The sequence below is a fragment of the Myxine glutinosa genome, chromosome 4, assembly GCF_964187855.1.
Source record: "Myxine glutinosa chromosome 4, kmMyxGlut1.1, whole genome shotgun sequence".
NCBI classification, from domain to species: domain Eukaryota; kingdom Metazoa; phylum Chordata; class Myxini; order Myxiniformes; family Myxinidae; genus Myxine; species Myxine glutinosa.
Genome location: NC_136264.1, coordinates 49,369,998 through 49,394,780, shown reverse-complemented (window position 1 = coordinate 49,394,780; position 24,783 = coordinate 49,369,998). Strand labels below are relative to the sequence as shown.

Genomic DNA, 24,783 nt, shown 5'->3' with positions numbered 1-24,783 from the left:
GATGCAGTTGTCTACTGTGAATGACTGGGTGGTGGTGTCCAGGGGGCTGAGGAGTTTGTTTATTGTAGAGAAGAGTGCTTTTGGGTTTCCAGAGCCAGAGTGGATAATTTGAGAGTAGTAGGCGGAGCGGGCGCGGGAGAGGGCATCTTTGTAGTGTTGTAGGTGGTCCTTGTAGGCTTGGGAGTGAATTGTGAGACCTGTTTTATTGCGGAGTCTTTCAAGTTGGCGAGCACGAGTTTTCATCAGGTGGAGTTCAGGGGTAAACCAGGGAGCAGAATGGGTGAAAGAAACTGTTTTGGTTTTTATAGGTGCAAGCTGGTGAAGGCAGGAGGAGAGAGTGTGGTTGTAGTAGTCAGTGAGGTCAGAAGGGGTGTGGAGGTCAACGAAGGGAGAAGTGGACATTTTTTCAGAGAGGGTGGATGAGAATGAGGTAGGTGAAAGAGCGTTTAGCTTACGGAAGTTGATAGTGCGATAATGCCTTGGTGCTGGGGTGGGGATGTTGATGGTCATAGTGATGGCTAAGTGGTCAGAGAGGGTGAGGTCGGAGCCAGAGAGATGGTGCAAAATTAATCCAGTAGAGCAGACAAGGTCCAGAATGTGCCCATGGTTATGGGTAGGAAAGTTGACATGTTGAGTGAGGTTAAAGCAGGTGAGTAAATCAGTGAAGTCAGTGGTTATTGTGGAGTCAGCCTCCAATTTAATTAATTATTTAATCCTGGTCATTAATAGAATTGCTTCACTATACCCCCAGGGGTGTTTCTAATCGAGGACATGGATTTGTGCCCCCCCCCCCCCCCTATTGGAGGAAGACTCTCTCATGTTCAGACCGTTGGTGCTCCTATGGTTGGCAGCGAGTGCCCCGGAAGCATTGACGGAATGAGAGTGGCAATTCTATTTGTGGGAAAATTGGATGCTCGGTCAGGGTCGCCCAGATAGCTCAGATGGCAGAGCACTGGTACGGTTTTCCAGAGGACCTGGGTTCGATTCCTGGTCTGGGCATGTAATTTTCCCACATAGGCCAATTTAACTTCTGTGATTAATAGTTTGTGGCTGTATCCATCTTGTTCACTCATTGTGTCCTCCCTCCCCTTGCTGTCATTTTTCCCCATGTCCCTTATTCCTCCAAATCTCTCTCTATTTGTCCCTATACCCTGCTGTTGGTGTGTTTTTCCTCCCCACTTCCAGCCTTCTACTGTACTTTCAGATCTGTTACATCCTGATCCGTTCGGTGTTGTAGCCCTTCCATTAGCCTGGACTTAGACTTGTGTATATATATAATAATAAAGGGCAGTGTCCGTCCGTCTGTCTCCTCCATGACTCCAAAACCATGAAACCTAGCGGCCCCAAACTTTGCATGCATACACATGGGCCTCCAACAGATTGCAAAGATGAAAACTGAGTGTTAGGGTGTGTTATAGCACCCTTTTTGAACATGATTACCGATATGCTCAAAAGAAAAAAAGCCTGATGTGGTGGTGTACCAATATGGAAGCCCGCCATCTTTGTCATCCCACTGCACCTCACTGGGTTTTTAAGCCGCCATTTTGTTTTGACCTACTCTGCCTTGGCGTGCCTTGCCTTGGAAACACGATCGATTATTATCATTACGTAATCGGAACATATCATCAAAATCTGGATTGGGATATGAGAATTGGATGCTGTAGACTAAATAATGTCCAAATCTGGAGTGAAATCTGACGAAATTTACCATATCTTGCGATTTTATAACTAAGTGTATATATGCATTTATTTAAGCGAGGCTGTGATTCTCATTTTGAGGTTAGTTTTTTTTATTTTTAACTTAATAATCGTTTTTAACTTAATTCATATTTCCATGTGACCTGCTCGGAGACGCATTTTTTAATTTTTTGAATAAAACTTTTTTAAAGCAAAGAACACATTTTTAGTTGTTTGGACTGCCGTTGCTGTTCGTCAATTCTGCAGTTGGAATTTTGGGGATCGGTTCGGTTTCAGAGTTTGTGGAGCTTATCGCATTGTGGTTTTTAACCATGTGCGGAAATGAAATAAAGGTGTGAACACTGTTTTGTGAAGTCCCGAGAGTTGTATGGGGATGGATGGATGGATGGAGGGAGGAGTGGGAGGGGGTTTGGAGGGAGAGTTATATGAGGGTGGAGTGGGGGATGGGGGTAAGAACAGTCGCAACTGCTAAACCATAAAGCATCTGAAAATGCAAAGCCTGTCCATGTCCGTTTGTATTCAGACTTCTTCTTCTTCTTCTTGCAAATGCTCAAAATAACGGAAAAAAAAAAAAAACCAAACCACCGTTTAGAGGCCATTTTTCCCCGCAAAGCTGGGGTTGGCCTTTTCGGGGACCGTGGTAGTTGTTGTTTTTTTGGTCCCCTTTTTGAAGCAATGTTTTACGGCCGGATGCCCTTCCTGACGCCAACCCTTTTTGCCGCCTTCAACGACAAACAGGGAATTACCAGTGAACTGGTACTCAATTAGCCGACCTCGGAAGGATGACAGGCTGAGTCAACCCCCCTGGCATTAATTCGGCGATCGACCGAGATTCGAACCCAGGATCCTCGGACCCTAGCCGCTAGCCCAACACCAGGGATTTGAACCCAGGAAAATAACGAAAATAGTTTGAAAAAAATACAAAATGAAAATTGATGATTTTATGCAGCCTTGACCTTTGAGCTTTAGATCTAAAAAACCAATCTGCTTTTAGCTTTTGATTGGTGAACAAATTAATTGAGCCAATATGCAAATTATTAAAATTTCAGGTCAATTGCATGAAAATTGATGATTTTATGTGATTGTGATTTTACCATATCTTGCGATGTGTGATTTTATGTGACAAAATTATTAATTTGCCTTCTCCATATTCTCATAAAGCTTTTGTGAAAATTTGATGACAAAACTCAAATGGTAAAAAGGTTACAGCACAGACACTACACACACACACACACTGCACACACACACACTGCACACACATGCACTGCACACACATGCACTGCACACACATGCACTGCACACACACGCACTGCACACACAAACACACACACACACACACTGCACACACACTGCACACACACACACACTGCACACACACACACACACACACACACTGCACACACATGCACACTGCACACACACACACACTGCACACACACACTGCACACACACACACACACACACACACACACACACACACACACACTGCACACACATACACACACACACAAACACCACACACACACTGCACACACACACACACACACACTGCACACACACACACACTGCACACACACCCACGCACACACACACACACACGCACACACACACTGCACACACACACACACTGCACACACACACACGCACTGCATGCACACACACACACGCACTGCACGCACTGCACACACACGCACTGCACACACACACACACACACACACACACACACACACACACACACACACACACTGCACACTGCACACACACACACTGCACACACACACACACTGCACACACACACACACACACACACACACACACTGCACACACACACACACACACACTGCACACACACACACACACACACTGCACACACACACTGCACACACACACACACACTGCACACACATGCACACTGCACACACACACACACACACACACACACACACACACACACACTGCACACACATACACACACACACAAACACCACACACACACTGCACACACACACACACACACACACACACACACACACACACACTGCACACACACTGCACACACACCCACGCACACACACACACACACTGCACACCACACACACACGCACACATGCACATACACACATACACACACCATTCAAAGACATGGGAAGTTACGAGGGGCGGCAGTTTTACATCTTGCCGCGAGCGTCATTTTTCCTCGATACGCCAATGCTCCACTGTACTTGCAATCTGTTTTTAAAATTCCCTCTAGATGAAGAATCCAGATTGCGTATATCATATTCCTGTCAGGAAGTGACTCATTGTTACCGGGCAACGCCGGATACTTTTGCTCGTATATATATAAAATGCCTACAGGGGTTGATGCCAATCTTTGAAGCAGTGAAAGAGGAGATCGGAAATGTGACAAAGGGACAGACACCCTCCTTTTATTTATTTTTAATGTGACAAAGGGACAGACACCCTCCTTTTATATATTTTTTAATGTGACAAAGGGACAGACACCCTCCTTTTATTTTTTTTAATGTGACAAAGGGACAGACACCCTCCTTTTATTTTTTTAAATGTGACAAAGGGACAGACACCCTCCTTTTATTGTCCCCCGTCGCACAGCGGAGCGAAAGGGGGACTATGGTTTTCCCCTCCGTCCGTGTGTCCGTCCGTCCGTGTGTGCGTGCGGGCATGCGTGTTTGCGGGCGTGCGTGCGTGCATAAGCGAAGGACCGCATTCGAATTTGATGTGTGGGTGCAACCCACGTCAAAATCCAAGATGGCCGCCGCCATGTATGTCTGATGCCATGTATGTCTGAACCTTGTGAGATGAATATCTTGAAAAATAAGTGAAGTACCAACTTCTAATCTGGTGTGTGGGTGTATCTAGGCATAAGGAACAACGCCATTGAAAATTGGGTCGCCACGTCAAAATCCAAGATGGCCGCCGCCATGTATGTCTGAACCTTGTGAGATGAATATCTTGAAAAATAAGCAAAGTACCAACTTCTAATCTGGTGTGTGGGTGTATCTCGGCATAAGGAAGAACGCTATTGAAAAGTGGGTCGCCACGTCAAAATACAAGATGGCCGCCACCATATATATGTCTGAACCTTGTGAGCGAAATATCTCGAAAAATAAGCGAAGTACCAACTTCTAATCTGGTGTGTGGGTGTATCTAGGCACAAGGAAGAATGCTGTTTACAATTGGGTCGCCACGTCAAAATCAAAGATGGCCGCCGCCATGTATGTCTGAACCTTGTGAGCGGAATATCTTGAAAAATAAGCGAAGTACCAACTTCTAATCTGGTGTGTGGGTGTATCTAGGCATAAGGAAGAACGCTATTGAAAATTGGGTCGCCACGTCAAAATCCAAGATGGCCACCTCCATGTATGTCTGACCCTTGTGAGCGAAATATCATATCATCGCATGTTTTCTGCGTCTTCCACTTTGTCAACTCACATCACTTCACCGACGGGGGACTTTAAAGTCAGACACTCTCCTTAAAGTCAGTCAGACAAAAGGACAGACACTCTCCTTTTATTTTATTTAATGTGACAAAGGGACAGACACCCTCCTTTTATTTTTGTAATGTGACAAAGGGACAGACACCCTCCTTTTATTTTTTTAATGTGACAAAGGGACAGACACCCTCCTTTTATTTTTTTAATGTGACAAAGGGACAGACACCCTCCTTTTATTTTTTTTATGTGACAAAGGGACAGACACCCTCCTTTTATTTTTTTTATGTGACAAAGGGACAGACACCCTCCTTTTATTTTTTTTATGTGATAAAGGGACAGACACCCTCCTTTTTTTTTTATTTAAATTAAGCAAAGTTTGTTCCTAATACAAAACATCCATAGTACAGGATGCAACTGTGACGAGAGCTGATTTTCCCACATAACCTACATAACCACTCTGATTTTCATTGTTTCACTATTGTGATATACCATGCTGCAGTAAATTGGTCTATTCTGCAGGTTCTTAAACAGTCACTGAACATGATTACCTGTGCATGTCTACCACATGAGTTGTTTACCGTTTTAACAGGTCTTCCACTCCCCTAAACCCTTTCTTTCCCAACAGAGGGCCTCGTGGAGATCCACGGGCTATCATCGAATATCGGGACCTGGACGCGCCCGACGACATCGATTTCTTTTGATGTCTCCCTGCCGTGGCAAGGATATAATTCTGTAGAAATATCATTTTTTGATGTGTAGAATTTTTGTACTTTTTGTCAAGATTTAATGAAAGCATAAAACATTTTCACTTTATCCTTTCATTCAACTCTTTACCAGACAAACCTGTCATAATTTTTACTTCCGCTTGAAGTGTATGGTGTAGGAAAAATAAATGTTTTTTTTTTCCAGAATGTTGAGGAATATCTTTTTTCCTTTAAATGGCATTTACATAATTACAACTAGAACGGCACTCGGTGGAGCGCATACCTCCACCAGGCTGAACAGTTTACGTTTTGTATCCCACTGATAGGCCGGATCTGGATCTGGACCTGAAACAAAATCTAATCAGCTTGTTCTTGTCATCTACCCAACTCATCCACCAAGTTTCATCCGAATCTGTCCATAACTTTTTGAGCTTTATTGCTCACAGCCAAATAGGGGAGAAAAGGTGAATGGAGGTAATTATAAGAAAATCTGAGATATGCATTTGGATCTTCACCAAAATGGAATTGATTCGTCCTTGTCACACACCTGATCTGTCCACCAAGTTTCATACAAATCATTCCATAACTCTGAGATATTCTGCCCAAGAAGAAACAAACAGGGCTGAATACATAACCTCTGTCCACTCCAGGTAATTTTGGTATTTGAGGTGGACTATTTGAAAGATATTACTTTGAGTTACTAATTAAAGTTTTCTTCGTTTTGTTGAACCAAGCGAAACTTGTTCACAAAACTAACGGAACAAGGAGAACATATTGGAAAGGGGAGAAACACACCAACAGCAGGATAGAGGGACGCTTGAGGTCTTTTCACACCTCAGGATTTAACCTTTGTTAGCTTGGTGCTAAGTGTTAATCCCAGGTTTTCTTGGCCCGGTTGCACACCTCGTTTCTTAATCCCAGATTGATGCTTATCCCCGGGTTTCCTTTTCACACCTCATGAACGCTAACCCCGACTAAGTCATGTCATCAATATGCATGATTCATTTCACATACAACGCACTTACACAATACTAATTCAACACATGTAGGTCAAGGGTCATCTATCCCAAGATGGCACCTTACATTGTTTGTCCTGTCGCTCACTGTTTGTCCTGTGCCATTTAAACTTTTGCGGCGAAAAGCGAGGGAAAGACCTTGGAAGAAATGGACGAGGACGTAGACAGAGATTGATGGGGAGGCGTCGTTACCAGTTCCTTGTGCCTAATGACGATGATTGCAACAACAGCATCGCTCATGCCAACAATGCCAATTGACAGAAACGTCTGGACCACCCCAAAGAGCGACTGTTGGTGGAGGTTCATCGTGAATGGGGTGTTTTCTGAGGGATACTCGCTATTTTAAATACAGTACGTAAAAGGGATAGGTGAGGAATGTGAGGAGGTATATGCATATGCGCTATGGTGTGACTCCAAGGCTCGCTGGTGTTGTCTTTGGGGGCAACAATGCACATCCTAAAGTAATATTTATGGCATTACAGTGGCGCTTACTTAGCGATTGGTCAATGCGCGACTGCCGGTGCGGAATAAATATTTCCGTTCTGTCAGGGGCTAAGAAAACTGTCATTTCACACCTCAGAGCTTAGTCCCACCTTTCAGCTTATTTCTGGGGACTTGAGAGGATGGCTACATTAGCCCCAGCAAATTGTGGTGCTGTCCCACTTTCCAAAAATGAGATGTGAAAGAAACTTAACCCTGGGTAATTGATGGCGTTAAGTGATTCCTAGCTCCACCGATTGCCCAGCGTTAAGCAAAGACATACGGGCAATACCCCTGGCGGTCACCTGGTAGAATATACAGTATACTGCACCGACTAAGGGTATTTTAAACCAATTTTAATGGTTGATAGAAGACAGGGCAACATGTAGAATCATACTAACATAATCATAAGACTTTAAACAAACAAACAAAAAAATACCTATTTTGGGGGGAAAACCCCCCCTCCCCCAACCCCATATACCTCCTAAGACCCCAATTTTTCTAATGCCTTGAACAAATATTGGTACATCATTGGTGATTAAGGTTGTGGTGAAGTTCCATCGAAATTGTGTGTGTAGTTTCCGAGAAGAAATAAAATACCTATTTTGGGGGGAAACCCCCCTGGAGAGCCCCAAAGGGGCAGATTTTTTTTAATGCCGTGAACAAACTTTGGTACATCACGGGTGGTGAAGGTTGTGGTAAAGTTTCATCAAAATTGTGTGTGTAGTTTCAGAAAAGAAGTAAATACCTATTTTGGGGGGGTCAAACCTGGATCCACTTTGACCCCGGTAAACCCCCTTATACCCCGATTTTTTTTAATTCCATGAACAAACTTTAGTCACAACACAACAAATATCATTTGTGTCAAATTTGGTCGCAATCCCATCAGCGGTTTCGGAGAAGAAGTTTCAAGTGTTTACGGACTGACAACGTGCCATCGCATAAGCTCCCCTGAACTTTGTTCCAGGTGAGCTAAAAACGAGATGTGAAAAGGCCATTGGAGGAATAATGGCATGGAGAAGAATGAGGTCAAGGAGGGATGGAGGAGGACCTGTAGGGAGTGAACAGACTGGATCCAAGTTCAAACACAGTAAGAGGAAGCAGGGAAAACAGGTGATGAAACAGAAATGGAACAAAAAATGAAAAGTAGGATGAGAGGAGAGGAGATGACACGCTAACTTGGAAAGGAAGAGTTGTGCATGGGGAGTGTTGAGGAGAGTATAATAATGTCACGAGTATGGATGGGGGATGACTTGAGGTGGTCATGAACAGCTGTCTGCAAGCCCTGGATGGAAGAATGTCGTTGAACAGATTGGGGGAAGTTGGTTCCACAGGTGAGAGAAAGGAGGTACAAATGAGTGGAGGTGAGCAATAAGCCTGGAATTTGGGAGTTGCATCAGAAGGGGTTAACGGGTAAACTGTGTGCACTCTGCAGAAAGCTTGGTGATTTGAGATGGGGAGGGGTTGACAGAGCAAGGAAAGGATAGAGGTGCAAGACATGGAAGGTGGAGGTAGAAGACATAGTGCCTACCGACCTGTCTGTGATTCAAGAGTAACAGCCCCAAAGACTCAGCTTCATTGTGGGAGATTCCAATGATTTTGAAGGCATTTGTTTGCACGGTGTGAGGCAGGGGCACCACCCCATGGGGGAGAGTAATACTCCATCTAGCTGTGAATTAAGTCTTTGTAAGTTGATAAAAGTTCAGATTTGCCAGCGAAAAACTTTACACAACAAACGATGCCATTTTTGGAGGGGAACATTGTGGCTTGCCCCAAAAATATTGTGGCTGAGGGTGAGTTGTAACATCACTGAATGAAGATGAGGACCAGGACTGGACCTAAGATACTGCTTGGGGGCACTCCAGGCCCAACTGGGAGAGGAGATGAGAGGATCTCGGTAAGATCCACGCACTGACAACGACAGTGGACGAAGTCTGTAAGCCATGAGAGGAGCTGACTTTGGATGCCATAGGCAGAGTTTGGAAAACAAGGTGGAATGCCAGGGTGTATCAAATGCTCGAGATAGTTCCAGAGAAACGGCCCTGCATTGAGGGCCTCCATCCATTTTTGTGACTCGAAGCAGCATGTCCAGGGTCCAGTGACCGGGTCTGCATCAGAACTGATGGTGTGAGGTTATGTTAACAATTTGTGATACAAACACTCTCGAATAGACGACAGTACATATAATAGTACAGTACTGTATCCATTGGCATGTGTTTTGGGGGTAACAGGAGCCATTTAACACGTCGCTTGCGAACATGGACCGGGAGTTGCCAAAATGCTGTTCTCTGTCCAGTAACGTGCAAGAGATGCAATAAAATTTACTCCTTTGCCAAAATCTGGGTCAAACTGTCACCAGAATATCACTTCTTCTTTATTTGTATTCAGCACGAGGCTGCGGGGTAGCATCATTAGCTGTGCTGCTGATGCAATGCCCTCTGCTGCTTAGGGCAGGTATTTGTATCTTTTCATGGTGCTGGTGTAACAAGTTCAAAACACTTTGGTTCAAAACACTCATGTCAGGTTGAAAACACTCAGGTGTAACAAGTTCAAGATACTCAAGTGTATTAAGTTCAAAACACTCATGTTAGGTTGAAAACACAGGTGTAACGAGTTCAAAACACTCATGTCAGGTTGAAAACACTCAGGTGTAACAAGTTCAAGATACTCAAGTGTATTAAGTTCAAAACACTCATGTTAGGTTGAAAACACTCAGGTGTAACGAGTTCAAAACACTCATGTCAGGTTGAAAACACTCAGGTGTATCAAGTTCAAGATACTCAAGTGTATTAAGTTCAAAACACTCATGTCAGGTTGAAAACACTCAGGTGTAACAAGTTCAAGATACTCAAGTGTATTAAGTTCAAAACACTCATGTCAGGTTGAAAACACTCAGGTGTAACAAGTTCAAGATACTCAAGTGTATTAACTTCAAAACACTCATGTCAGGTTGAAAACACTCAGGTGTAACAAGTTCAAGATACTCAAGTGTATTAAGTTCAAAACACTCATGTTAGGTTGAAAACACTCAGGTGTAACAAGTTCAAGATACTCAAGTGTATTAAGTTCAAAACACTCATGTCAGGTTGAAAACACTCAGGTGTAACAAGTTCAATATACTCAAGTGTATTAAGTTCAAAACATTCATGTTAGGTTGAAAACACTCAGGTGTAACAAGTTCAAGATACTCGAGTGTATTAAGTTCAAAACACTCATGTTACGTTGAAAACACTCAGGTGTAACAAGTTCAGAAAATTCCCCGGTTCAAAACTCATGTTAGGTTGAAAATACTCAGGTGTAACAAGTTCAAGATACTCATGTTAGGTTGAAAATACTCAGGTGTAACAGGTTCAAGATACTCATGTCAGGTTGAAAATACTCAGGTTTAACAAGTTCAAGACACTCGAGTGTATTAAGTTCAAAACACTCATGTTAGGTTGAAAATACTCAAGTGTATTAAGGTCAAAACACTCATGTTAGGTTGAAAACACTCAGGTGTAACAAGTTAAAGATACTCTGGTTCAAAACACTCATGTTAGGTTAAAACACTCAGGTGTAACAAGTTCAAGATACTCGAGTGTATTAAGTTCAAAACTCATGTCAGGGTGAAAACACTCAGGTGTAACAAGGTCAAGATACTCAAGTGTATTAAGTTCAAAACACTCATGTTAGGGTGAAAACACTCAGGTGTAGCAAGTTCAAAACACTCATGTTGGGTTGAAAACACAGGTGTAACAAGTTCAAAACACTCTGATTCAAAACAGTCATGTCAGGTTGAAAACACTCAGGTGTATCAAATTCAAAACACTCATGTTAGGTTGAAAATACTCTGGTGTAACAAGTTCAAAACACTCATGTTTGGATAAAAATTCTCTGGTGTAACAAGTTACAGACACTCGAGTGTATTAAGTTCAAAACACTCATGTTAGGTTGAAAACACTCAAGCATTACAAGTTCAGAACTTTCCCTGGTTCAAAACACTCATGTTAGGTTCAAAACACTCAGGTGTATTAACTTCAAAACGCTCATGTCTGGTTCAAAACACTCATGTCAGGTTGAAAACACTCGGGTCAGGTTGAAACACTCAGTTGTAACAAGATCAAAACACTCCCAGTTCAAAACACTCATGTCAGGTAAAAACACTTATGTCAGGATGAAAACGCTCAGTGTTTTCATCCTGACATAAGTGTTTTCATCCTGACATGAGTGTTTTCATCCTGACATGAGTGTTTTCATCCTGACATGAGTGTTTTCATCCTGACATGAGCGTTTTCATCCTGACAGCGTTTTCATCCTGACATGAGTGTTTTCATCCTGACGAGTGTTTTCATCCTGACATGAGTGTTTTCATCCTGACATGAGTGTTTTCATCCTGACATGAGTGTTTTCATCCTGACATGAGTGTATTCATCCTGACATGAGCGTTTTCATCCTGACATGAGCGTTTTCATCCTGACATGAGTGTTTTCATCCTGACATGAGTGTTTTCATCCTGACATGAGTGTTTTCACCCTGACATGAGTGTTTTCATCCTGACATGAGCGTTTTGAACTTGATGCACCTGAGTGTAATTCATCCTGACAGGAGTGTTTTCATACTGACATGAGTGTTTTCATACTGACATGAGTGTTTTCATCCTGGACATGAGTGTTTTCATCCTGACATGTGTGTTTTAATCCTAACATGAGTGTTTTCATCCTGACATGAGTGTTTTCATCCTGACGAGTGTTTTCATCCTGACATGAGTGTTTTCATCCTGACATGAGTGTTTTCATCCTGACATGAGTGTTTTCATCCTGACATGAGTGTTTTCATCCTGACATGAGTGTTTTCATCCTGACATGAGTGTTTTCATCCTGACATGAGCGTTTTCATCCTGACATGAGTGTTTTCATCCTGACATGAGTGTTTTCATCCTGACATGAGTGTTTTCATCCTGACATGAGTGTTTTCATCCTGACATGAGTGTTTTCATCCTGACATGAGTGTTTTCATCCTGACATGAGTGTTTTCATCCTGACATGAGTGTTTTCATCCTGACATGAGTGTTTTCATCCTGACATGAGTGTATTCATCCTGACATGAGCGTTTTCACCCTGACATGAGTGTTTTCATCCTGACATAAGTGTTTTCATCCTGACATGAGCGTTTTGAACTTGATGCACCTGAGTGTAATTCATCCTGACAGGAGTGTTTTCATACTGACATGAGTGTTTTCATACTGACATGAGTGTTTTCATCCTGGACATGAGTATTTTCATCCTGGACATGAGTGTTTTCATCCTGACATGAGTGCTTTCATCCTGACATGTGTTTTCATCCTGACATGAGTGTTTTCATCCTGACATGAGTGTTTTCATCCTGACATGAGTGTTTTCATCCTGACATGAGTGTTTTCATCCTGACATGAGTGTTTTCATCCTGACATGAGTGTTTTCATCCTGACATGAGTGTTTTCATCCTGACATGAGTGTTTTCATCCTGACATGAGTGTTTTCATCCTGACATGAGTGTTTTCATCCTGACATGAGTGTTTTCATCCTGACATGAGTGTTTTCATCCTGACATGAGTGTTTTCATCCTGACATGAGTGTTTTCATCCTGACATGAGTGTTTTCATCCTGACATGAGTGTTTTCATCCTGACATGAGTGTTTTCATCCTGACATGAGTGTTTTCAAGCTGGACATAAGTGTTTTCATCCTGACATGAGTGTTTTCATCCTGACATGAGTGTTTTCATCCTGACATAAGTGTTTTCATCGTGACATGAGTGTTTTCATCCTGACATGAGTGTTTTCATCCTGACATGAGTGTTTTCATACTGACATGAGTGTTTTCATCCTGACATGAGTGTTTTCAAGCTGGACATGAGTGTTTTCATCCTGACATGAGTGTTTTCATCCTGACATGTTTTCATACTGACATGAGTGTTTTCATCCTGACATGAGTGTTTTCAAGCTGGACATGAGTGTTGTCATCCTGACATGAGTGTTTTCATCCTGACATGTTTTCATCCTGACATGAGTGTTTTCATCCTGTTACACCTGAATATATAGTCCATTTTGTTGTGCTCTTTACATTTTATTTTTACCTCATGTTAAAACAAAGTGTGTTTACAATCGGAGATATTCATTTAATTCTGCGAGAGATATTGTGACCAAAGCATTCGGCAAGCCGATCTTCAAGCTTATGGACCATTGTTGGGGTTGGGGGGAAAGGTGGGGGTGCTTGTTTTTCAACACTTGCCTCGAATGAATGTCACTTTGATTGCATTTATGGGCCGTTCATGTGACAAACATGTTGATGGATTGAAGCAGGGGGTGGTTTTGCATTGTCGGCGTCGCTTCCCCAACAGGTCAAAACCCGTCTTATCCCGACAAAAGCGGCGGATTTCTTACTCCCTGCGCTCCCATGTAGGTAAATGTATTCTGCGATACCTTTGTCCGCACGCGCATTGTTGTTGCACGCGCGTGTGTTCTGCGTTGGGACTCCATTGTGAATGTGCTGGGCTGGTCTTTGTTTGCTCGTGGTTTCTTGTGCCTGGGGCCAGTTCTCGTGCTGGCTGGTCTTTGTTTGTGCTTTCCTCGTGCCTGGGGCCGGTTCTTTGCTCGTGGTTTCCTCGTGCCTGGGGCCGGTTCTTTGCGCGTGCTTTCCTCGTACATGGGGCCGGTTCTTTGCGCGTGCTTTCCTCGTGCCTGGGGCCGGTTCTTTGCGCGTGCTTTCCTTGTGCCTGGGGCCGGTTCTTTGTTTGCGTGTGCTTTCCTCGTGCCTGGGGCCGGTTTTTTGTTTGCGCGTGGTTGCTTCGTGCCTGGGGCCGGTTCTTTTTTTGCGCGTGGTTGCTTCGTGCCTGGGGCCGGTTCTTTGTTTGCGCGTGGTTGCTTCGTGCCTGGGGCCGGTTCTTTGCGCGTGGTTGCTTCGTGCCTGGGACCGGGTCTTTGTTTGTGTGTGGTTTCCTCGTGCCTGGGGCCGGTTCTTTGTTTGCACGTGGTTGCTTCGTGCCTGGGGCCGGTTCTTTGTTTGCGCGTGGTTGCTTCGTGCCTGGGGCCGGTTCTTTGTTTGCGCATGGTTGCTTCGTGCCTGGGGCCGGTTCTTTGTTTGCACGTGCTTTCCTCGTGCCTGGGGCCGGTTCTTTGTTTGCGCGTGGTTGCTTCGTGCCTGGGGCCGGTTCTTTGTTTGCGCGTGGTTGCTTCGTGCCTGGGACCGGGTCTTTGTTTGTGTGTGGTTTCCTCGTGCCTGGGGCCGGTTCTTTGTTTGCACGTGGTTGCTTCGTGCCTGGGGCCGGTTCTTTGCACGTGGTGGCTTCGTGCCTGGGGCCGGGTCTTTGTTTGTGTGTGGTTTCCTCGTGCCTGGGCCCGGTTCTTTGTTTGCACGTGGTTGCTTCGTGCCTGGGGCCGGTTCTTTGCGCGTGGTTGCTTCGTGCCTGGGGCTGGGTCTTTGTTTGTGTGTGGTTTCCTCGTGCCTGGGGCCGGTTCTTTGTTTGCACGTGGTTGCTTCGTGCCTGGGGCCGGTTCTTTGCGTGTGGTTGCTTCGTGCCTGGGGCCGGGTCTTTGTTTGTGTGTGGTTTCCTCGTGTCTGGGGCCGGTTCTTTGTTTGCACGTGGTTGCTTCGTGCCAGGGGGCGGTTCTTTGTTTGCTCGTGATTTACCCGTGCCTTGGGCCAGTTCTCGTGCCTGGGGCCAGTTCGAGTGCTGAGCTGGTCTTTGCTCGTGGTTTCTTTGTGCCTGGGGCCTTCTTTGTTTGCGCGTGCTTTCCTCGTGCCTATGGCCGGTTCTTTGTTTGCACGTGGTTGCTTCGTGCCTGGGGCCGGTTCTTTGCTCATAATTTACCCGTGCCTTGGGCCAGTTCTCGTGCCTGGGCCCTGGGGCCAGTTCGAGTGCTGGGCTGGTCTTTGCTCGTGGTTTCTTCGTGCATGGGGCCGGTTCTTGTGCTGCGCAGGTCTTTGTTTGCTCGCGGTTTCCTCGTGCCTGGAGCGGTTCTTGTGCTGGCCTGGTTTTTGTTTGCTGTGGTTTCCTCATGCCTGGAGCGGTTCTTGTGCTGGGCTGTTTTTTGTTTGCTGTGGTTTCCTTGTGCCTGGAGCGGTTCTTGTGCTGGGCTGGCTTTTGTTTGCTGTGGTTTCCTCGTGCCTGGGGCCGGTTTTTTGTTTGCTCGTGGTTTCCTTGTGCCTGGAGCGGTTCTTGTGCTGGGCTTGTTTTTGTTTGCTGTGGTTTCCTCGTGCCTGGGGCCGGTTTTTTTTTGCTCGTTGTGTCCTCGTGCCTGGGGCCGGTTCTAGTGCTAGGCTGGTCTTTGCTCGTGGTTTCTTCATGCCTGGGGCCAGTTCTTTGTTTGTGCATGCTTTCCTTGTGCCAGGGGCCGGTTCTTTGTTTGAGCGTGGTTTCTTAGTGCCTGGGGCCGGTTCTTTGTTTGCGAATGGTTTATTCGTGCCTGGGGCTGGTTATTGTGCTGGGCAGGTCTTTGTTTCCTCGTGATTTCCTCGTGCCTTGGGCCAGTTCGAGTGCTGGGCTCGTCTTTGCTCGTGGTTTCTTCGTGCATGGGGCCGGTTCTTGTGCTGGGCAGGTCTTTGTTTGCTCGTGGTTTCCTCGTGCCTGGAGCGGTTCTTGTGCTGAGCTGGTTTTTGTTTGCTGTGGTTTCCTCGTGCATGGAGCGGTTCTTGTGCTGGGCTGGTTTTTGTTTGCTGTGGTTTCCTCGTGCCTGGAGCGGTTCTTGTACTGGGCTGGTTTTTGTTTGCTGTGGTTTCCTCATGCCTGGAGCGGTTCTTGTGCTGAGCTGGTTTTTGTTTGCTGTGGTTTCCTTGTGGCTGGGGCCGGTTTTTTGTTTGCTCCTTGTTTCCTCATGCCTGGGGCCGGTTCTAGTGCTAGGCTGGTCTTTACCCGTGGTTTCTTCGTGCCTGCGGCTGGTTATTGTGCTGGGCTGGTCTTTGTTTGCTCGCGGTTTCCTCGTGCCTGTGGCCGGTTCTTGTGCTGGGCTGTTCTTTGATCGTGGTTTCTTCGTGCCGGGGGCCGGTTCTTGTGTTGGGCTGGTCTTTGTGTGCTCGCGGTTTCCTCGTGCCTGGTGCCGGTTCTTGTGCTAGGCTGGTCTTTGATCGTGGTTTCCTTGTGCCTGGGGCCGGTTCTAGTGCTGGGCTGGTCTTTGATCGTGGTTTCCTCGTGCCTGGGACCGGTTCTTGTGTTGGGCTGGTCTTTGTTTGCTAGCGGTTTCCTCGTGTCGGGGGCCGGTTTTTTGTTTGCTTGTGGTTTCCTCGTGCCTGGGACCGGTTCTTGTGCTGAGCTGGTCTTTGTATGCTCGTGGTTTCCTCGTGCCTGGGGCCCATTCTTTTGTTGGGCTGTTCTTTGATCGTGGTTTCCTCGTGCCTGGGACCGGTTCTTGTGCTGGGCTGGTCTTTGTTTGCTCTTGGTTTCCTCGTGCCTGGGGCCGGTTCTTGTGCTGGGCTAGTCTTTGTATGCTCGTGGTTTGCTCGTGAGTGGAGCCGGTTCTTATGCTGGGCTTTTCTTTGCTCGTGGTTTCCTCGTGCCTGGGGCCGGTTCTTGTGCTGGGCTCGTCTTTGTTTGCTAGAGGTTTTCTCGTGTGGGGGGCGGTTTTTTGTTTGCTCGTGGTTTCCTCGTGCCTGGGATCAGTTCTTGTGCTGGGCTGGTCTTTGTTTGCTCGTGGTTTCCTCGTGCCTGGGGCCGATTCTTGTGCTGGGCTGGTCTTTGTTTGCTCGCGGTTTCCTCATGCCTGGGGCCGGTTCTAGTGCTGGGCTGGTCTTTGATCGTGGTTTCTTCGTGCCTGGGGCCGGTTCTTGTGCTGGGCTGGTCTTTGTTTGCTAGCGGTTTCCTCGTGACGGGGGCCGGTTCTAGAGCTGGGCTGGTCTTTGATCGTGGTTTCCTCGTGCCTGGGGCCGGTTCTTGTGCTGGGCTGGTCTTTGTTTGCTAGCGGTTTCCTCGTGTCGGGGGCGGTTTTTTGTTTGCTCGTGGTTTCCTCGTGCCTGGGATCGGTTCTTGTGATGGGCTGGTCTTTGTTTGCTCGCGGTTTCCTCATGCCTGGGGCCGGTTGTAGTGCTGTGCTGGTCTTTGATCGTGGTTTCTTCGTGCCTGGGGCCGGTTATTGTGCTGGGCTGGTCTTCGTTTGCTCGCGGTTTCCTCGTGTCGGGGGCCGGTTTTTTGTTTGCTCGTGGTTTGCTGGTGCCTGGGGCCGGTTCTTGTGCTGGGCTGTTCTTTGTATGCTCGTGGTTTGCTCGTGCCTGGGGCCGGTTCTTATACTGGGCTGGTCTTTGTATGCTCGTGCCTGGGGCCGGTTCTTTGTTTCCTGGTGGCTTCCCCGTGCCTGAGGTTCGCTCTAAAAATGGGGTTGCGGTGGATCGTTTCATCGAGTTGAACTTGTGTGTTTTCCTCTTGGTTTACCTTTGTCGTAAAAACTTTTTAATTTTTAATCTTTGAAGCAACTTTTTAAACTTTTCATTTGGTCACGTGTGTGGCCAGAGGGTCGTTACTTTACTATAGTGTGACCCCATAGGTCATAGATGTAAAGGTTTAGGTATTTTAATCATGTGAGCCTTGTTCGTTCATGCCATGTTCTGGTCAAAAGGAGTAGTTACCATTATGGGACATTGCATTTCCAGGACATACTATTATTTTTAGCCCGTCTCCTTCACAGCAGAAAACGGAGTTTTGTAATCGTGTGTGTGTGTTTGTGTGTGTGTGTTTATGTGTGTGTGTGTGTGTGTGTGTGTTTGTGTGTGTGTGTGTGTGTGTGTTTGTTTTTTTTTGTGTTTGTGTTTTTTTTCCATTTTAGCTATTGTCATCAAATGTTCACCAAAGCTTTATTATAATCATACAGAGAAGGCAAATTAATAATTTTGTCAGAAGGTCAGCGTCACCTAAAATCATCAATTTTCATCCAATTGACCTTGAAAGTTCAATTCACAATTTCAATTTTATCATCAAATTTTCAACAAAGTCTTATTATGAGAACATGGAGAAGTCAAATTAATAACTTGGTCAAAAGCTGGTCTCCAAAGCCAGTCGCAGACTGGGCATCCTCCGTCGTGCGAAGTCCTTTCTTGGCACACCTGAGCTCCTCACCACATACAAGGCTTTCATCTGCAGCTCAATGGAATACTGTTCCCCCCTCTGGGCTGGTGCTCCTGCCTCACACCTAGCTTGTCTTCACGCTGTTGAAACCAAAGCTTACAGAATCATTGGAATCTCCTGCGATGAAGCTAACTCTGAGGGCCTTTCACTCACTCACCGCAGGCAGGTTGGTGGTCTTGCTGTCTTCTACCGACTCCACTCCTGCCTTGCTCCTCCAGCTCTCTCTCTGTGCTCTGTCCCCCTAATATTCCTGGAGGTCGCACAAGATCTGCCAGCAACCCTCTTATGGTTAAACTGCCAAAATCTAGGCTCTCTGCTCACCTTCACTCTTTCATTCCCATTTTCTCCCGCCTCTGGAACAAACTCCCCCACTCCCTTCAATCCCACTCCTCCCTCCAGGTCTTTAAAACAGCTGTTCACCACCATCTCTTATCTTCCCCCATCGAAAACCTTGATCTTTTCTACCCTCACGAATTCACCCTAGATACACTTTTTTGAAATTCCAACTTCTTTCCTGGAAGTCCTTGCAGTGTTCATATGTTTTATACCTCTCCCACCTCCCCCAAAGCCCTCCCCCTCCAACATTTCTCCCGATGTCCCTGCTCTCAAATGTTGTGTTTGTGTCCTACCCCCTCTCTCCCCATCTTGTCTGCCGCTCCCCTTATTTTTTGTGTTTTGTGTGTCGGTTTGACTTTTTGTGTGATTAATGTTAGCTCTTTCACGAGCCTCGATGTAGTATACAAAAAAAAAAAAAAAGGTCAAAGGTCAGCGTCACATAAAAGCGCCAATGTTCACCCGATTAACCTAATATTTTGAGAATTTGCATATTGGGTTACAGAATTGGTTCAATAAATCAAAAGCTAGAAGCTGATTTTTTTTTGATGTAAAGCTCAAAAGTCAAGACCGCATAAAATCATCAATTTTGATTTTGTATTTTTTTTTTTTAACTGTTCTCATTATTTTGAGCATACGGAAGGTGTTGGGTTAGCGGCTAGGGTGCCAGCTTAGGATCCTAGGACCCTGGGTTCGAATCCCGGTCGATCGCTGAATTAACGCCAGGGGGGTTGACTCAGCCTGTCATCCTTTCGAGGTCGGCTAATTGAGTACCAGTTCACTGGTAATTCCCTGTTTGTCGTCAAAAGGCGACAAAAAAGGTTGGCGGCAGGAAGGGCATCCGGCCGTAAAACATTGCTTCAAAAAGGGGACCAAAAAACAACAACAACCACGGTCCCCGGAAAAGGCCAACCCCCGCTTTGTGGGGGAAAATGGCCTCTAAAGGTGGTTTTTATACGGAAGGTGATGACGTCTGAGTACAAACTGACGCGGATGGGCTTTGCATTTTCAGATGCTCTGTGGTTTTGTATGCTGCCTGTGGCTGCTGGTTGCATCATTGCTGGGAACATGGCTGCGCCTCTGATGCAACGCGCCCTGGTACCAGTAAGCTGGTACTCATTTTGCCTACCTGGGAAGGATGACGGGTTGAGTCGACCCACCCGGTGTTATTTAACGGCACGACAGGGACTTAAGCCAGCCACATTAACCGTTAAGCCAACACCAGACAAAACTTGGAATAATTGACACGACAACACTATTTTCGGCCAATCATTTATTGACACCACAGCCCCACCTGCAGCGTCATGATTACCCAGAACTTTATTCGTACATTCAGAAACTTTCCTTCCAATTGTGCATCAGCTTCGCTATTTTTACCTTCTCTGTCACTCGTGTCTGGCACATCTTTGTAACCAGACAACTGGTGGTGCTTGCCAAGTTACCAGGGCAGCTTTGGATGCCCACCGACTATTTACCGAGTCTCTTTGAGATGCATGCGTGGATGTAGGTAAATGTATTCCGTGGTTTGTGTGGACCTTGTCCGTTGCTTGTTTCCCTTTCTTCTTGCTCTGATCATAGCAGCTGATGGCAGCATTGTGCAGCGCGCTCTGCCTGTGCTGTATTGTTCTTCCGGAACAATACCAACACAAAAGGCTTTGTCCTTTTAACAATAGCAAAACAAATGGTTCATCAAACAGCAGTTAGAAAGAATATTGTCCTCGTATATTGAACATTGTATCGGATATTGTTATAATGTACCATATTGCGACTGTTCTATAACGGGACCCTTAATAAGTTTGTGTTTGTGTCCATGTTGGCACAGCTCCGACTATTATTGACACCACAGCCACAGCGACTTTTGTGTTGGTGCAGGCTCATGGCACGCTTGCTAAATGGACACACCGCACCGAGCCGTGATTTGAGGGAATGGCTTGCGTGTGTTAAAGAAGGCGACCGTATCGATTTGAGGAATTGCACCAAACGCTGAATCATCTCACTATAATTCAACAAATGTCTGACCGTCTGTCCGTTCCCATGTACCGCAAAAACAGCTGAACCGATCGCAACGAAATTTTGGGTGGGTAATCCTGGGACACCTGGAGTAAAATAGGCGAAATTGTTTTTCCAATTTTCCAGTTTTTCCAAACACGATGGAATAATATTTACCGATATGAACAGTGATGTGGCTTTTTATTGAAATTCTACAAATACTGTTTAGATTTTGATGATTTGCATGTGATAGGATTTACCGTGAAATGGGGTGAATAGGGACAGCAAGGTGAATAGGGACACAAACTGAAAAAAAGTTCGGAAACCTTTTTCGCTGAAAATTGATAACCAGACTGATTTGTTGATATTTGGGTTGAAAGTGTTCTCTTGTTTTTTTTAAAAAAAGCAACTTATAGTCCCTATTTATTTATTTTTATTTTTATTTGTTTTGTATACAAGATCGAGGCTCGTTAAAGAGCGAAAAAACCCCATATATGGGTTAAATAGGAATAAATAGGATTTTTATGGCTGTCTCTATTCACCCCGTTTTACGGGTGAATAGGGACAGTCACTAATACAAAAAAATAATAATCAAGAAACAATCCTGAGTTTCCAACTTATTGCTAAATTGATAGCTCAGATGGATGCACATAATATGCACCCATAATATAAACCGCGGTGCCAATGAAAAAAAATATGGGATAAAAAGTTTCTCCAAAGTGTCCCTATTTCTTGATTATTATTTTTTGTATTCGTGACTGTCCCTATTCACCCGTAAAACGGGGTGAATAGGGACAGCCATAAAAATCCTATTTATTCATATTTAACCCATATATGGGCTTAATAGGGACTGTAAGTTGCTTTTTAAAAAAACAAGAGAAAACTTTCAACCCAAATATCAACAAATCAGTATGGTTATCAATTTTCAGCGAAAAAAGTTTCCGAACTTTTTTCAGTTTGTGTCCCTATTCACCTTGCTGTCCCTATTCACCTCATTTTACGGTAACGGATGTTTACATAAATCGTTTAAAATAAAAAAGCCTTCAATTTCTGATATTTTGCCTTTTCATTTGGGCCTCCCAATTGAAGCCCCGCCCTTAGGGCGGGTACCATTGCTAGTAAATACAAACCACCATAGCAATACATTTATGATTTGAAAAGACTGATACAACATGTCTGATCCTTTTCGCTTGAGATGTGGGTAAACCACAGAAGAATCATGTGACAATCTAATTTCCTCTCACAGTTTAGTCTTGATCGTGGATGTAGGTAAATGTATGCGGAATGAGATCGGACATCGTGAAGGCCGAAGGGGGTGAGGGGTTTTAGACAGAAATTGCTGCTCGTTTTACTTTTTCTTCTTGTTCATGTCTCTGCGTGACGCTCTTTGTCTCTCGCCTTTGAGCCCAGGCGGGGCGAGTCCTGGCCGGCCCTGTGCTGAACACAGACCTGCTTGGCACGGCGCCGGGCTCCAGGCGAGGGGGCGTGATGCCTGCTTGTCGACTCGTTCGCCGCACAAAGCGAGGCAGCGGTGTGGTACGACGGGCTCGCCCCCATTTGCGCCCCCTGCGCATCTGAGCATGAGCTGCGTCTTTGTGCCTATTGTGACGCCGGTACAATGCAATGTAACGGCGTGTCCATTGGCTGCTTTATTGTCGTTCCTTTTCCGACACTTGGCCCTTTAATTCAAATGTATTTTAGTCGCAGCGATGGAAGGGTCACGATGATCAAACTTCATGGATCAGTCGGACCCAGTCAGGATGATTGCTTGTTTTAGTTGTTTATCATAATTGCGTTCAATTAATACACAGTACTATATCTGCTGGGTCATAACCCAATGGCTTCCGATAAATTTTATGAAGTCTGTATAAAAATCGAAATATATGTATATACACCTTGTATCAAAATATTAATTCACAGCTTGATGGAGTACTGCTCTCCCCTTTGGGCTGGCGCTCCTGCCTCTCATCCTTCTCAGCTTGACGCCATCAAAACCCAGACTTTCAAGGTCATTGGAATCTCTCGTGATGAAGCGAAGTCAATGGGCCTATCACTTTGCCATCGTCGAGAGGTCGGTGGTCTCCCCCTCCTCGTAAAACTGCCCAAATCCAGAACCACTACTCACATCCACTCATTTATTCCTCTCTTTTCCCACCTATAGAACCGCTTTCCACCCTCTTCAATCCCAATCTTCTCTCCTGGTCTTTAAGACAGCTGGTCGCCACCATCTCTGGTCACCCCCATCCAAAACCATTATATTTTTTACATCCTTTAACCAACCCTCACCCCTCCCAACAATTTTGCTTTTGCATCCATCTTGTCCAACCCTTGCATTCTCCCCTATCTGTCATTGTTGTCTGCATCCCTTGTTTATGGCTTGATTGGCTTGTCGTTAACAATTTTTATTTTGTATACTAAGTCGAGGCTCGTGTAAGAGCTAAGACATAGAACATATAAAAGAGAGAGCAGGACAAGAGGGGGAGAGGGAGGGAAGCACAACAACAGTACAAAACGGGGACATCGGGAGATCTGTGGAAGGGAGAGGGCTGGGGTGGGGTACACAGAACAAACAAGATGGACACTACAATGACTTTTAGGAAAGAAAACGGAATTTTCAAAAGGTGGATTTGGGATGTATTAACGGGGGTAGAAAAGATCAAGGTTTTGGATGGGGTGGGGAAAGATAAGAGATGGTGGTGAACAGTTGTTTTAAAGACCTGGAAGGAGGAGTGGGATTGAAGAGAGTGTGGGAGTTTGTTCCAGAGGCGGGAGAAAAGAGAATGAAAGAGTGAAGGTGAGCAGAGAGCCTAGATTTTGGCAGTTTAACCATAAAAGAGTTGCTGGCAGATCTTGTGCGACCTGTAGGAATATTTGGGGGACAGAGCACAGAGAGAGCTGGGGGTGCTAGACCGGAGAGGGGTCGGTAGAAGACAGAAAGACCACCAACCTGCCTGTGGTGAGCGAGTGAAAGGCCCTCAGAATCAGCTTCATCACGGGAGATTCCAATGATTCTGAAAGCTTTGGTTTCTATAGTGTGAGGCAGGAGCACCAGCCCAGAGGGGAGAGCAGTACTCCATGAAGCTGTGGATGAAAGCTTTGTTTGTGGTGAGAAGCCCAGTAGTGCCCAGAAAGGACTTCGCATGATGGAGGATGCACAGAATGAAAAGTACGGGTGTAAAAGAGTAACTCGGCTTATCATTATATTGATCCTGGAAATGTATTTTGGACTCTTCACGTCTAACTGCCATTCTTGTTCATATTTTTTAACTCCTCGAGGTGTTAACATTTTATAAATAGGCATAGAAGAAACAAAACTTTCACACAGTGGAAACCTAACGATGCTTTGTGAAACTGTGAAAACTCGAATTACATAATACAGTACTACGAGGATCGGTACGAAAGTCTTCAATCTCGTTCTTTCTTCCAGGTCTTCAAGACAGCTGTTCACCACCATCTCTGATCATCCCCCATCCAAATCCATGATTTTGCCTGCATCTTCATCTTGTTAGTGCCCACTCTCTATACTGTTCCTTTTGTCCTGTTGCGTCCTGATCCGTGCAGTGTTCTTACTCTTGTACGTAATGCCTCTTTCTTTTCAGTTTGTAACCAAAGTGTCATAGAAAAGCTATGCGATATCACAATGAAAGGTTTGTATCACCCGCCATTTCAAGTTTAGTGGCACTGTGATCGGTCATGTGATATCATCACACCACGCTTTCAAAATGGCTGCCCCAATAGATGTGCGTATGAAGCATAGAGCAGTTATTGAATTTCTTACTGCGGCAGGGTTTCCTCTAGTAGTCAAGTGGATATTCATCGGCGTTTGAGGAAATCTACCATTGACCTAATTACCGTTAGATATTGAGCAAAGCATTTTGAGAGCAGCGAAACCAATATCGATGACAAGCCTAGAAATAATAGGCCTGCAACCGCAGTGAGACTGTAAAGCAAGAGTCGGATCTCGGATATGAAATCTTTCCTCTTCTCCAATGGCTTGATCTCTGATCATCAATTTGGTTTCAGACCAGGTCACTCTACTCTGGA

General features: G+C 45.3%; 1 protein-coding gene and 1 long non-coding RNA gene across 17 annotated transcripts in view; both read left to right on the top strand.

Annotated features, from left to right (window-relative positions):
* Positions 1-6,062, top strand: part of SRRT (serrate, RNA effector molecule) — an 87,472-nt gene extending 81,410 nt beyond the window's left edge. For all 16 annotated transcript variants that reach the window (XM_078775680.1, XM_068112269.2, XM_078775683.1 and 13 more), the window contains one exon: positions 5,777-6,062. Coding sequence is in view for 9 of the 16 variants with exons in the window: in XM_068112269.2 (XP_067968370.2) it covers positions 5,777-5,852 (76 nt within the window). In the remaining 7 variants the exon portion in view is untranslated. The remainder of the gene's footprint in view (positions 1-5,776) is intronic.
* Positions 1-24,783, top strand: part of LOC144891704 (uncharacterized) — a 1,032,708-nt gene that overhangs the window by 725,875 nt on the left and 282,050 nt on the right. The gene's annotated exons all lie outside the window — the stretch shown is intronic.